Consider the following 13,526-nt stretch of genomic DNA (forward strand, 5'->3'; position numbering starts at 1 on the left):
AGCTGCCCTTGTTTCATCAAGTAGTGCAAGAACTCAAAGTAATAACAGAATGTTTTTTAAGTACATCAGAAGCAGGAAGCCTGCTAAACAACCAGTGGGGCCCTTGGACGATGGAGATACAAAAGGAGCACTTAAAGATGATAAAGTCATTGTGGAGAAACTAAATGAATTCTTTGCTTCAGTCTTCACGGCTGAGGATATTAGGGAGATTCCCAAACCTGAGCAGTCTTTTGTAGGTGACACATCTGAGGAATTGTCACAAATTGAAGTGTCACTAGAGGAGGTTTTGGAATTAATTGAGAAACTTAAAACAAGTCACTGGGACCAGATGGCATTCACCCAAGAGTTCTGAAAGAACTCAAATGTGAAATTGCGGAACTATTAACTATGGCTTGTAACCTGTCCTTTAAATCTCCTTCTGTACCCAGTGACTGGAAGATAGCTAATGTAACGCCAATATTTAAAAAGGGCTCTAGAGGTGATCCAGGCAATTACAGACCAGTAGGTCTAACGTCGGTTCCGGGCAAATTAGTTGAAACAATAGTAAAGAATAAAATTGTCAGACACATAAATTGTTGAGCAAAAGTCAACATGGTTTCTGTAAAGGGAAATCATGTCTTACTAATCTATTAGAGTTCTTTGAAGGGGTCAACAGACATATGGACAAGGGGGATCCAGTGGACATAGTATACTTAGATTTCCAGAAAGCCTTTAACAAGGTCCCTCATCAAAGGCTCTTACATAAATTAAGTTGTCATGGGATAAGAGGGAAGATCCTTTCATGGATTGAGAACTGTTTAAAAGACAGGGAACAAAGGGTAGGAATAAATGGTAAATTTTCCTAATGGAGGGGGGTAACTAATGGTGTTCCCCAAGGGTCAATCCTAGGACCAATCCTATTCAACTTATTCATAAATGATCTGGAGAAAGGGGTAAACAGTGAGGTGGCAAAGTTTGCAGATGATACTAAACTGCTGAAGACAGTTAAGACCAAAGCAGACTGTGAAGAACTTCAAAAAGATCTCACAAAACTAAGTGATTGGGCAACAAAATGGCAAATGAAATTTAATGTGGATAAATGTAAAGTAATGCACATTGGAAAAAATAACCCCAACTATGCATACAATATGATGGGGGCTAATTTAGCTACAACTAATCAGGAGAAAGATCTTGGAGTCATCGTGGATAGTTTTCTGAAGACGTCCACTCGGTGTGCAGCGGCAGTCAAAAAAGCAAACAGGATGTTAGGAATCGTTAAAGGGATAGAGAATAAGATGGAGTATATCTTATTGCCCTTATATAAATCCATGGTACGCCCACATCCTGAATACTGCATACAGATGTGGTCCCCTCATCTCAAAAAAGATATACTGGCATTAGAAAAGGTTCAGAAAAGGGCAACTAAAATGATTAGGGGTTTCAAACAGGTCCCATAGGAGGAGAGATTAAAGAGGCTAGGACTTTTCAGCTTGGAAATGAGGACACCAAGGGGGGATATGATAGAGGTATATAAAATCATGAGTGGTGTGGAGAAAGTGAATAAGGAAAAGTTATTTACTTGTTCCCATAATATAAGAACTAGGGGCCATCAAATTAAATTAATGGGCAGCAGATTTAAAACAAATAAAAGGTGGTTCTTCACACAGCGCACAGTCAACCTGTGGAACTCCTTGCCCGGAGGTTGTGAAGGCTAGGACTATAACAGGATTTAAAAGAGAACTGGATAAATTCATGGAGGTTAAGTCCATTAATGGCTATGAGCCAGGATGGGTAAGGAATGATGTCCCTAGCCTCTGTTTGTCAGAGGGTGGAGATGGGTGGCAGGAGAGAGTTCTCTTGATCATTACCTGTTAGGTTTACTCCCTCTGGGGCACCTGGCATTGGCCACTCCTCGGTAGACAGGATACTGGGCTGGATGGACCTTTGGTCTGACCCAAAGTATGGCCATTCTTATGTTCTTACGTAAGAATGCTGCTGCTATTTTTTCTAATAGGGTGATGCAGATTATCACTTTTACCTTATCTAGATGATGAAAATCTTGCGTCTTGGATTTGCTTCTTTCTCTCTCTCTCTCTCTCTCTCTTTTTTTTTTTTTTTTGAAGGAATCTTAAGCAATTCTTTGTGTGGCTTCTTCCACTACAGTGTCAAACCAGTAAATTTATTTTCATTTTTAACCATTTTCAAACTGAAATGATAAAGTGAATCCTCTCTCATTTGCAGCTGTTTGTATAGATTGTGTGATCATAACATAATTTGTCTTTGTAGTGGATGATACTGGAAAGATAGAACATGAAGGTTCTGCTGAAATTACCATGGAAGCAGAGTCAGAAAGTGATCCGTGTAAAGTGGACAGCATTTGTCCAGAAGTCATCAAAGTATATATCTTCAAAGCTGATCCTGGAGAAGATGATTTAGGTAAATCAGCATGGTCATTTTAGAATATTCTAACTTCGCTTCTGAAATCCTGTATACTCTGAGACTATGGCTTTTCTCAAGTCATTTGTGAAGAGCCATGGATTCTAAACGTTAAAGAATATAAACATTTTTTATATTATTTTTCAGTTTAGAATGTAATTTGATAGAAATGTACTTTAAAAAAACACTTTTATTCTGGTCGTCTTAATTAGGAGGCACGGTAGACATTGTGGAGAGTGAATCTGAGAATGATCATGGAGTGGGACTACTTGATCAAAACAGTGTTCGTATTCCAAGAGAAAAAATGGTTTACATGACTGTAAATGATTCTCAGCATGAAGATGAAGATTTAAGTAAGTAGGTGGCCTTTTTTTGCGGACAGGGTTTTTATTTTCAGTTATGTGAAATTATTATTAATGCTGTTTATTCTTAATTTCTTTTTCTCATAGATGTTGCAGAAATTGCTGATGAGGTTTACATGGAAGTGATTGTAGGGGAGGAAGATGCAGCAGTGGCCCATGAACAGCAAATTGATGACACTGAAATTAAAACTTTTATGCCCATAGCTTGGGCAGCAGCTTATGGTAAGTCATGTACAAGCACTTCTTCAATAGTGGGATTGGTGGTAGCAAAATATCTGAAAAAGCATTTACAATCAGAATGTCATAGAATCATAGAATATCAGGGTTGGAAGGGACCTCAGGAGGTCATCTAGTCCAACCCCCTGCTCAAAGAGGACCGATCCCCAACTAAATCACCCCAGCCAGGGCTTTGTCAGGCCTAACCTTAAAAACATCTAAGGAAGGAGATTCCACGGCATTGTGTGTTGTACAGTTCCAAAATGCTGTCACCCATAAATCTCTAAACAGATTCCTGAAAAGGAAGATGAAAATTTTAAAGCAAGCCTCTCTGTTTCCATTTTAAGAGGCATTTCCTTCATATAAATAATGTAGAAGGAGGTACAGCAAGAAGTACACAGGCTTCCAGCTGAAAAATTGTATCTTGAGTACCTCTGGCCTTCACAGTTTTGGTGTACAATAAAGGCTGGCTTGGAAATAGAGAGATGAATATTTTTGTCAAAAGTGACAACCAGGAGAATGTAGGATTCATGTAAATCTTAGCTGAGAAGCAGTGTTAACATGTGACTTTATTTTGGGGTGCCTGGATGAGTACATAAATATATAGTCTGGTACTTGGAAAATGAAATACCTTTAAAAAGCAAGCAGGAAGCGAACACTGTACTTTCCATTTAAATAATTCTTGGGTAGAACTCAGAGTTGCTCTCCAATTTTTCAGAATTGTTGTTCTTGCTTATTGGTATATGGGCACTAGTTGAGATCTGAACTGACTTTTCTCCTTGTTGGAGCAGATCATTTATGTATTTAGGTTATAGAAGCACCCAGGTGCCTCATCAAGATCGGGACCCTGTATGCTAGGTGCTGTCCAAACACACAGTAAGAGACAGTCCTTGCCCCAAAGTGTTTACAATATAATTTTAAATAAATTGCTACAAGTGGTGTAACAAACTAAAAAATGAAGGATAAAGGCAACGGTGATAGGAACACATGGCTAAGTAGCTGTGTGAGTCATTTAAAAAAAAAAATCCCTTCTGTATACCTACTTGTCCTTTATTAATTGGACATTTCATATAGTTCTCACAGTTGAAGTGAATGTCGAGGAGGGATTTGAAGAACAACAGGGTAATGACTATACAAATTAATTTAGAGATGACAATCGAAGCTGGCATTATTAGCGACATGGAAGAGATGAGGTGAGGGATAACACAGTAAGATAGAAGAATGGATGTGTGGTGATGGGCAGCGTACTGAAGGGCCTTAAAAGATGAGAAGAAAATTGAATTTCTGATGGGAAAGGGATGCCAGTGGATGTACTCAAAAGAGGAGGAGCAATATGGGCAGAATCTTAACCCCTATGTGAATGGACTTGAGTGGACTGAAGTGGATTTTCCAGGATAGAAAAGGAGGAGATTGCATTAGTAAAGACAGGAGATGATTAGGGCTTGGGTGAGAGTATTAGTAGTTCAGACAGAAAAAATTCTAGATCTTAAAAATGTTTTTGAGGAAGAAGCAGCAAGATTTGAACATATTTTGGATGTGTGGAGCTAGAGAGAGAGTGGAATAAAAGATGACATCTCGATTACAGATCTAAGTGACATGGAACATGGTGATGATGTCAGTAGTGTCAGAGAAAGGGGGCAATGAAATGCTGAGGAAATGATTGGAAAAGATGAAGAGAACCAGGAAAAGATTGTGACATAAAAGGCAAGGAGAACAAATATGTCAAGAAGGAGAATGTTTGTTAAAAAGTGCTGAGAGATCAGTGTGGGTAGAGTTGAGACCTTTGATTTGGCCTGAAGAATTCATGCGAGACCTCAGTGAGTGCAGTTTCAATGGGGATCCAGAATGGAGTTTGAAGAACTTAAGTCAACAGTTGTAGACAACATATTCAATGAGTTTTAAAGATGAGGGAAAAAAGGGAGGACAGTAGTCAGAAAGAGAGGTGAGACGTCTAAAGTGGAGATTTTTGAGGACGTGGGAAACAGTAGTGTGCTTGTATTGTCAGGATGTGGGATCTGATGGGAGAGGTGAGAAAAGGGGAGCGGAAGGCATGGGTGTCACTGGGGCAGGTTGAAGGGGGCTTAGAGGAGGTCAGATGAGAAACCTCAAAGTCAATGACAGGTTCAAAGGAGGAGAGCGTGATGGAGATAATGTTACGGGGGAGGTTTAAAAAATAATCACATTTTATTATTTTTTTGCTACAATGTGGCAGAATCCAGTGGCTCTACTACTCTCCATTCTAGAAAGTAGGGAAAACAGTTTCCTGTATTTGAGAACATTTAGATCCAATTTTGTCGTGTCATAATCTGTAAGGACTCTTGTGTACATACTTCAGTTATGTTTTATTGTCAGATGTGAAATTGGTTCTCCCTTCCAAAAGCATTTGTCACCTGCCACACAGACTCTTCAGCCCTTTCTCTGGCTTTCCTCAGCTGATACATGAAGTTCAGAACCCTCAGGTTATGCATGAGTCTGTTGCTGTCTACATTTTTTTCTCTCATTCATTCCTAAACACCCACTTCAACTCTTTACTTTTATCTAGCTGCTTCCTTTGTCCTCTTCCCATTCTTGTCTTCACGCCTTCTTATATGCTACCTCTTCCATCTTGAACTGCCTCACTCTCCTGGAGCATAAAGAGACCACTCTTCGTGAGACCGCTTCTTAAAGCTTACATATTCCACAAAATCTTATCAATGTTAAACAACCAACAAAAGATGTGTTGTTAAATAAAAAACAAATCTTGATGATTTCACTTGTAGTTAAACCCATTATCTGTTGCGTTATATGTCATTCTGTTTATATGTACTGTTTGTATATTTAGAATGTAAGCTCCTTGGGGCATGGGTGATATCCTCCTCTTTTTTTTATACAGTGTTGAGCACACTGTTCATGCTCACTAAAATTAATTTGTACAAGGTTAAATCTCCGGATTTGTGTAGAGTGTGAGTTATGTATATTCATGTTGTTCTAATTCTTATTAAAGTCTCTGGCACATTCAGCAATGACTCCCAAATTAAAGGTCCAATCCTGCGAATCCTCTGCATATGGAACTTTCATTCTCTTCAGGTCAAGTCAGTTGGCTTGAACAGGATGAGCATTCACACACAGAGGTCTTACAGGATTGAACCCTAATGGAATAATGGATATCAGGTATAAATCGTGTGACTTGCACATGTTTCCTGAGATTATAAATCGTGTGATTTGCATGTTTCCTGAGATTAGAAATTCTTTGTACAGAATTACTAACCAGAAATGTATGGGAAAATCTTTTCTTAAAATGCAATATTGAGATTAGAAAGAGAGAAACCTTTGTGAAATGGACTTCTGTTTTCTTCTGTAAACTACATTGGATTTGAATCCGGATCCTTCCCCATACAAATCCAGTACCTGCACCATTCAGTTTATACTAAGTACACAGTTGTTTTAGTCCTAGATTTTGTCGTATACTGAGAAGAGTGCTTGTGGATCAATTAATTTGAATGGCCTTTTGGTTTAACAACATTACCATAGTTTAGATAAGTTATCGAGTTAAAATATTCTCTTGTCTATTTTTCATTTATCATTATATTTTCTATAGTCCAAATAAATTTTAGAGTAACTATGGTAGATAATTTTAATCTATTTTATTAGGTAATAATACTGATGGGATTGAAAGCCGGAATGGCACCGCAAGTGCTCTCTTGCACATAGATGAGTCTACTGGACTTGGGAGACTAGCTAAACAAAAACCAAAGAAAAGGAGGAGACCTGAATCCAGGCAGTACCAAACAGGTGAGTACTTAGATGCTCAGGTAATTTAGTAATAGGGCTATAAAAGTTCCTCGATAGAGACATATGGATACTCATAAACAAATGTGCATTGCCACTGAGGTCTTGAAGACACAACATTCTGTAGAGAGAATATGGTTACTTTGCTTCTCGGATTTGTTGGCAAGATGTTCAGCTTACATACCCAACTTGTATTTTCTTTTTAAAATTCTGAAATAAAAATGTTAGGAAAACTTAACTTCACAGCTTCAAATAGAAGTGAATCCTTCTCAGGCAAAACAAAAGCAATTTTGTGGCAAAAAGTTAAATTCTTATACATTTAACTTGTTAAACCAATTTGAATTGACTAGCATATACAACCTTTTTCAAAAACTGATCTTGGCCAAATAAAATATTGCTGTAAATGGTACTTTTCTAAAAATCTGGTTGTCCTTTTTGTATGTACAATAAACTGAATAAAGTTAGTTATGGCAGTTACTCAAACTTCTTTAGTTACTTGTTAAATTATCATAAGTTACTTTATCTATAAAGTAAGTATAAATTCTATACATGTTCTCTCATGTCTCTTAAACTTACTATAATTATGAAATAAGTTACCCTAATGGTCTTTTCAGAATCTTTACTTGAAACCACAAGAGCAGCTGCATGGTATTAACATTAGTAGGCTTCTACCTTCACTGAATTATTTATTTTTCCAGTGAAGTAAAAAGAGTACCTCTCCATTTATTTAGGTGTTCTTGACTTAAAATACAAATATCAAAAATTCCTTTCCATTGTAACTAAACTGCAGCAGTTCCATTTCGTGTAGCCCCCAAGTAGCAGACCAGGCGAATTAACGGTTGAAATAATCTTTCCTTTTGCACCACCAACTACCCTGTTAATCCTCCCTTATTTGGGGAAAAATGTGCTTCACAGAGTTCCCAAAAGGTAATCAAATGCAGGCTAATTTGGACAGAGCTGAGGGAATGAGTTCCAAAGCTGAGGAGCCCTTACATAAAATGTTGTCCCATTGACCCACTCTCATTCATACCAAGAGGAGTCCAGCTTGAACATCTCTCCTACTTGTAACCATGACATATGGCATGAGGAGGGAGGTAGTCTCTCAGATATGTAGGTTTTAGCCCTGTTTAGTGCAGGTCATGTGGCACCAATGTAATATGCTCACAGTGCGATGTTCCGCTTAACAAGTGAGCTGATGAGATTTGTACCAACTGCAGTCTGAGGGTGGTGTTATGTGTAAACCTATGTAGATTTCATTATAATAGTATAATCTTGAGAAGAAAGACATGGATGACACATGTAAGTTCTGCTTCCGAAAGAAATGATTGCTAACTCCTTGCCATTTGTATATGGAAAAAAATCTATCCTGTCCACTGCTGCTATCTGATCTCACAGCAAACAGAATGTACAGTATATTACAGAAATTATATTGTGTAGGAGTGTTTGTGGTATGAATGGACTTTATTCATTTTGATAAAAAGTATAACTTTGAAATCTGGAATGTTATGGGAATCATAAATAGTTTGCTGTGTGAGATTGTGTCATTGGTTCATAGTTGTCCTTTAACATAAATTTTCCATTTTTGATTAAAACGTATCAATTCTGATTAAAAGACAATTTTGAGAGAATGTTGAAGGATCTGTAATCACTGACATGTTAACTTATTCCTTATTGGGTTTCTACAAATTTCTTTCATGTCGTCTGTGTGACATTGATTCATTGGTTGTAAAGATACCCTTCTCTCTGTATGTTTCATACTTGACAGCAGTGCCAAATGCTGAAGTTTTGAGTCTGCACTTGTTAGTGTTGGGAGATTCTGATTATCAGTGCTATAGAATTAGTGCAGAATAGTGGTTAAAGTGAACTTAATAATATTAATGGCAGTAACTAATTTGGATTTATTTAACAGTACGTAATTATTGTTACGTAATTAAATGATTTGAAGTAGAATGTTTGATGGTCAATTTTATGATACTTTGTTTATTTTCAGCAATAATCATTGGCCCTGATGGTCATCCTTTGACTGTCTACCCTTGCATGATTTGCGGAAAGAAGTTTAAATCCAGAGGTTTCTTGAAAAGGCACATGAAAAACCATCCAGAGCACCTTCTTACGAAGAAGAAATACAGATGCACGGACTGTGATTACACTACCAATAAAAAAATAAGTTTACATAACCACCTGGAGAGTCACAAGCTGACTAACAAAACAGAAAAGCTTATTGAATGTGATGAGTGTGGGAAAAGCTTCTCTCATGCAGGAGCTTTATTCACTCACAAGATGGTGCATAGGGACAAAGGAGCCAACAAAATGCATAAGTGCAAATTCTGTGATTATGAGACAGCAGAACAAGGGTTACTGAGTCGTCATCTTCTGGCTGTCCACAGCAAGAACTTTCCTCATATTTGTGTAGAGTGTGGCAAGGGATTTCGTCATCCATCAGAGCTCAAGAAGCACATGCGAATCCATACTGGTGAAAAGCCATATGAGTGCCAGTATTGTGATTATAGGTCTGCTGACTCTTCTAATTTGAAAACTCATGTAAAGACTAAACATAGTAAGGAAATGCCATTCAAGTGTGATATTTGTTTTCAGACTTTTTCAGATACCAAAGAACTGCAGCAGCATATACTTATACATCAAGAAAGCAAAACACATCAGTGTTTGCATTGTGACCACAAGAGCTCAAACTCAAGTGATTTGAAGCGGCATATAATTTCAGTACACACAAAGGATTACCCTCACAAGTGTGATATGTGTGATAAAGGCTTTCATAGGCCCTCAGAACTGAAAAAACATGTGGCAGCCCACAAGGGTAAAAAATTGCACCAGTGCAGACATTGTGACTTTAAGATTGCGGATCCGTTTATTCTAAGTCGCCACATTCTCTCAGTTCACACAAAGGATCTTCCATTCAGGTGTAAGAGATGTAGAAAGGGGTTTAGGCAACAAAATGAGCTAAAAAAACACATGAAAACACACAGTGGCAGGAAAGTTTATCAATGTGAGTACTGTGAGTATAGCACTACAGATGCCTCAGGCTTCAAACGGCATGTTATTTCTATTCATACAAAAGACTACCCTCACCGTTGTGAATACTGCAAGAAAGGTTTCCGAAGGCCTTCAGAGAAAAACCAGCACATTATGCGGCATCATAAAGATATTGGGCTGCCTTAAAGTCTCTTTTACAGACTTATGGCTTGGAGTTGTAAAGGATATTGCTTTTCAGGCAGTCAGCTTATTTTAAAGCCAATCACCTGCGATCACAAAAAAATAAAAAAATAAAAAATACTGTGCATTTGATTTATTGCTGTATACAAATAGGATTATTGCTTCTAGTTGACTTTTATACATTTTGTTCAATAGCGTGTTCTAAATTCTATTCAGTTTGTTTAATAAATGAGGAAAAGATGGCAACAATAAAGTTGCATTTAATAAAGTAAACCCTGTCTCATACTGAATTTTTCAACCGTAATAGCTTATTTAAACATTTATCTTACTGACTTTGTTGGTACTCACATTGTCCATGTTAATGCAGTTTTGTTGTGAATTTTAAAAATATTTTAAATTTTCTCTTGCTAAAATTGTCAGTCATGTACAAAATAACATGGAGAATTTTAATGTCAAGAATAATGTTATTAGGGCCAACCTATTTGTCTTATTTAGTGTATACATAACTTGTGGCAAATTAAACTTTACATTTGAACAGTTATATTTAATATTACTGAACAAAAAATACATTTTGCATTTTTATTCAGGTTTCCTTTACAAAGGATCTCATTCCTCCCTTTATAAAAAGTAAAAATTATGGTTGGGGGCATTTTTTCAATACTTACACTTTTTGGAGTAGGAATTTATTCATAAGTATTATGTTTATTCTCTGTGCTTCTTTGTCTTTGAATGGTTATGTATCACAAAAGAGTTTTGGTTTTCTCAACTTCCTGCTGACTACCATTGGAAACATAAAATATAGCTCTTCCACTTACCTGGATAGGCTGCAACTTCTTGTGTACACAGTTAAGTGTACCCCAATTGAATATGATTTTATGTATAACAACATAAAACAGCAGTATTTGGGTTAAATCACATTTTTGCTGGGAATTATTTTAGTTTTATTCTAAAGTCCAACAGATGTCTCAGACAGTTTTGCAAATGTATTATTTAGAGAGAGAACTGCAAGTAGGAAATAGTAGGAGCAGAGGATTTTTAAGGAACAGAGATCCAATTTTCATGCAGATATCCGTAATAAAAAATAAATTATGACAGGCAGAACTGTTTCTAAATAGAACATTTTTCATGAACCATCAGCAGCTGTGCTAAGCTGTTATTTATTAAATAATTAGTATCCAGAATTAACCTAGTTTTTCTAGTCTATGAACAAATGGAAGAGCATTACAATTGTATGTAATCTTACCACCTGAAGTCTATTACTAAGATAAAGCTGCAATGCAATATTGGTTACTAATTGCTGTGTAAATGTGTAAGATACAAAGTCATGTATCTTGAGACGACAAAAGGTAAAACAAAACTGAATTGCTTGAATACAAGTCATGTATTAGGGACTGATCCTGGAGTCCTTGTTCAAGTAATCAACCCACTGAAGTAAGAGGTTGATTGAGTAAGGATTGTAGGATGTGGCCCCAAATGACTATAGGATTAGACAGATTCTGCAAGCATTAATCCCACCAAGTAGCACTGATAATAGTTCCATTATATTTAATAGGTCTACTCACTGGGAGCAAGGGATGCAGAAGCTGGCTCTCAGTCCTTAATCAGACCCATAGTGAATGAGTTTTCCTCTTTCAGATGCTTATGTCCTAAATCTTTACTATTTTGTTTTCTTATTGCGAACTGCAGCTATCTCTCAGCCAGTGAATATGTTTTATTGTAAGTGTAAACACTTGAGTTTAACTTGGACTTGTCTTTTCAGGCAAGGCTAATGTTGTTTTTCCCCACACTTTTTTGTGATGTCTGATTAATAGTGCCAGACATACTGATCCAGTCCTACACTGGCTAATGTTGCTAATAATAAAGAGATCCTGATCATTTCACGTGTAACTGGTGAGCAGACTCCTGTGCCTGACTTCAGTGGGAATCTGTGGTCACAGCAGTCTGCCTGCAAGCTGTATGTATATTACAGGATCAGGTCCATAGTGTGTGAAAACTTGGTGCACGTTTTCCATTGAAATCTTGCAAAATGTCTTTGTTCAGATTGATTTTTCTGTGTAAGTGTTTTGCAAGTGGAAAGCTGAAAACTATAAATTCCACATAAATTCCCACCATATTGAGAAGTTCTAGCCATTTTGAACTATATATTTTTTAAATAAGCTGAAAGACAAAGAACACAAACACTTTTACACACTTTATTTCTCTTATGTAGTCTGGAATCATACACACTTTTTTTAAAGCACAATACTGAAACTTTTTTTTTAAAAGAGTAATTAAAGGTTTGGTCAAGTGGATTTTGTAAAATGTATTGTCTGTATAAAGAGAAGATGAAATTGTAGTTATTGTTAATGTACTGACATTAGTTACAGCTAGTTTTAATTCTTAAATAATTTGATTAGCATATGCTATAAAATGGATGTTTCAGTTAAATGTTTTTAAAAGGTACCGATTTTTACAAGGACACAATATAAATTATTGTTCTGTAGAAATGCCCTGTTACATATTGTATGTCCCTCCCTCTGTACACTTTGTAAAAAAGAAAAAGAAAAAACAAAATACATAGAATCATATAGGGATGTGTGACATTATTGTAATTGTGTACTTGATAATAACGTGAAAAAATAAAAATCAGAATATTTTCTTGTTAACGAACGTTTAGTTTACTTGGTTCCAGTACTAAGTTATTACTTAATGATACACACTTTAAAAAAAAAATCTAATAATTTAGCATAAATGTTTATTTTTATCCCCCCATTTCTCAACTTGTGTGCAGTACTGGATACAAAGTGTTTAAATGGTTTACATTTGTGAAGCAAATAGAATGATTGTTGATCCTTCATTCTTGGGCATTTGATCATTTCTTATGCTTAGGTTACAGGTACTTTGAGACCCTAAGAGGGCAGGTCCTCTGAGTTCACTTAACTTCTATTTCCATTTAGTTAAAATGATTAATTTCTATAAAATTGTTTGTTTTTAAAATGTCAGTCTCCTCCAATGAAGTGATTGAGTACTAAATGAAGTTCTACTACAATATCCAGACAATGGATAATTTTTATTTTGTTATTTTCCAGAAGGAACAGCATATGCAGCTATCATAATTAAACTAAATGGACCACACACAAACAACATCTAGATTACAGAGAAGGTAAGAAACACTTATCCCCTGGGGGACTAGAAAGAACATGTTTAATAATCAAAATGCCAAACACTTCAAACTAGTACCCTTTAACAGGACTCTTACTGATGGATGACTTTGTGTATGGATGGAGATCTAATCAATTGTCCTGGCAATCGCAGGAAGAAAAACCAAGACACCAAGAATATGGTTTAACTAGGCTGCAACCAGACATGACAAACAGGTGGGTGTAGTCACTCCAATCCTGAAGGGATGGGATTCTAATTTACCAGGAGAACCTCAACAATATGTGGTCTTCTACATCATGAACTGGTTTTCTTTTCCAAGGTAAACTTCCTGTGAAGAAAGAATGGCCTGAGACAAACAGGTTTCTGCACTATGCTAGTCTGTAGCTTTGACTAGACCAATCCTAGCTTCCTTACACTCTGGTAGTAGTATAATTCACTGTGGTCTTTTGATAC

The 13,526-nt window shown here is 36.5% G+C and overlaps 1 protein-coding gene across 5 annotated transcripts in view; it reads left to right on the forward strand.

Moving 5' to 3' along the window:
• ZFX (zinc finger protein X-linked) overlaps positions 1–12,577 on the forward strand; it is a 29,362-nt gene extending 16,785 nt beyond the window's left edge. For all 5 annotated transcript variants that reach the window (XM_048863223.2, XM_048863213.2, XM_048863234.2 and 2 more), the window contains 5 exons: positions 2,266–2,415; positions 2,628–2,768; positions 2,865–2,999; positions 6,624–6,764; positions 8,752–12,577. In XM_048863223.2, the coding sequence (XP_048719180.1) occupies positions 2,266–2,415; positions 2,628–2,768; positions 2,865–2,999; positions 6,624–6,764; positions 8,752–9,938 (1,754 nt within the window). In that variant the 3' untranslated portion in view covers positions 9,939–12,577. The remainder of the gene's footprint in view (positions 1–2,265; positions 2,416–2,627; positions 2,769–2,864; positions 3,000–6,623; positions 6,765–8,751) is intronic.
• Positions 12,578–13,526: the final 949 nt, after the last annotated feature.

Source organism: Caretta caretta, chromosome 1 (assembly GCF_965140235.1).
Source record: "Caretta caretta isolate rCarCar2 chromosome 1, rCarCar1.hap1, whole genome shotgun sequence".
NCBI lineage: Eukaryota > Metazoa > Chordata > Testudines > Cheloniidae > Caretta > Caretta caretta.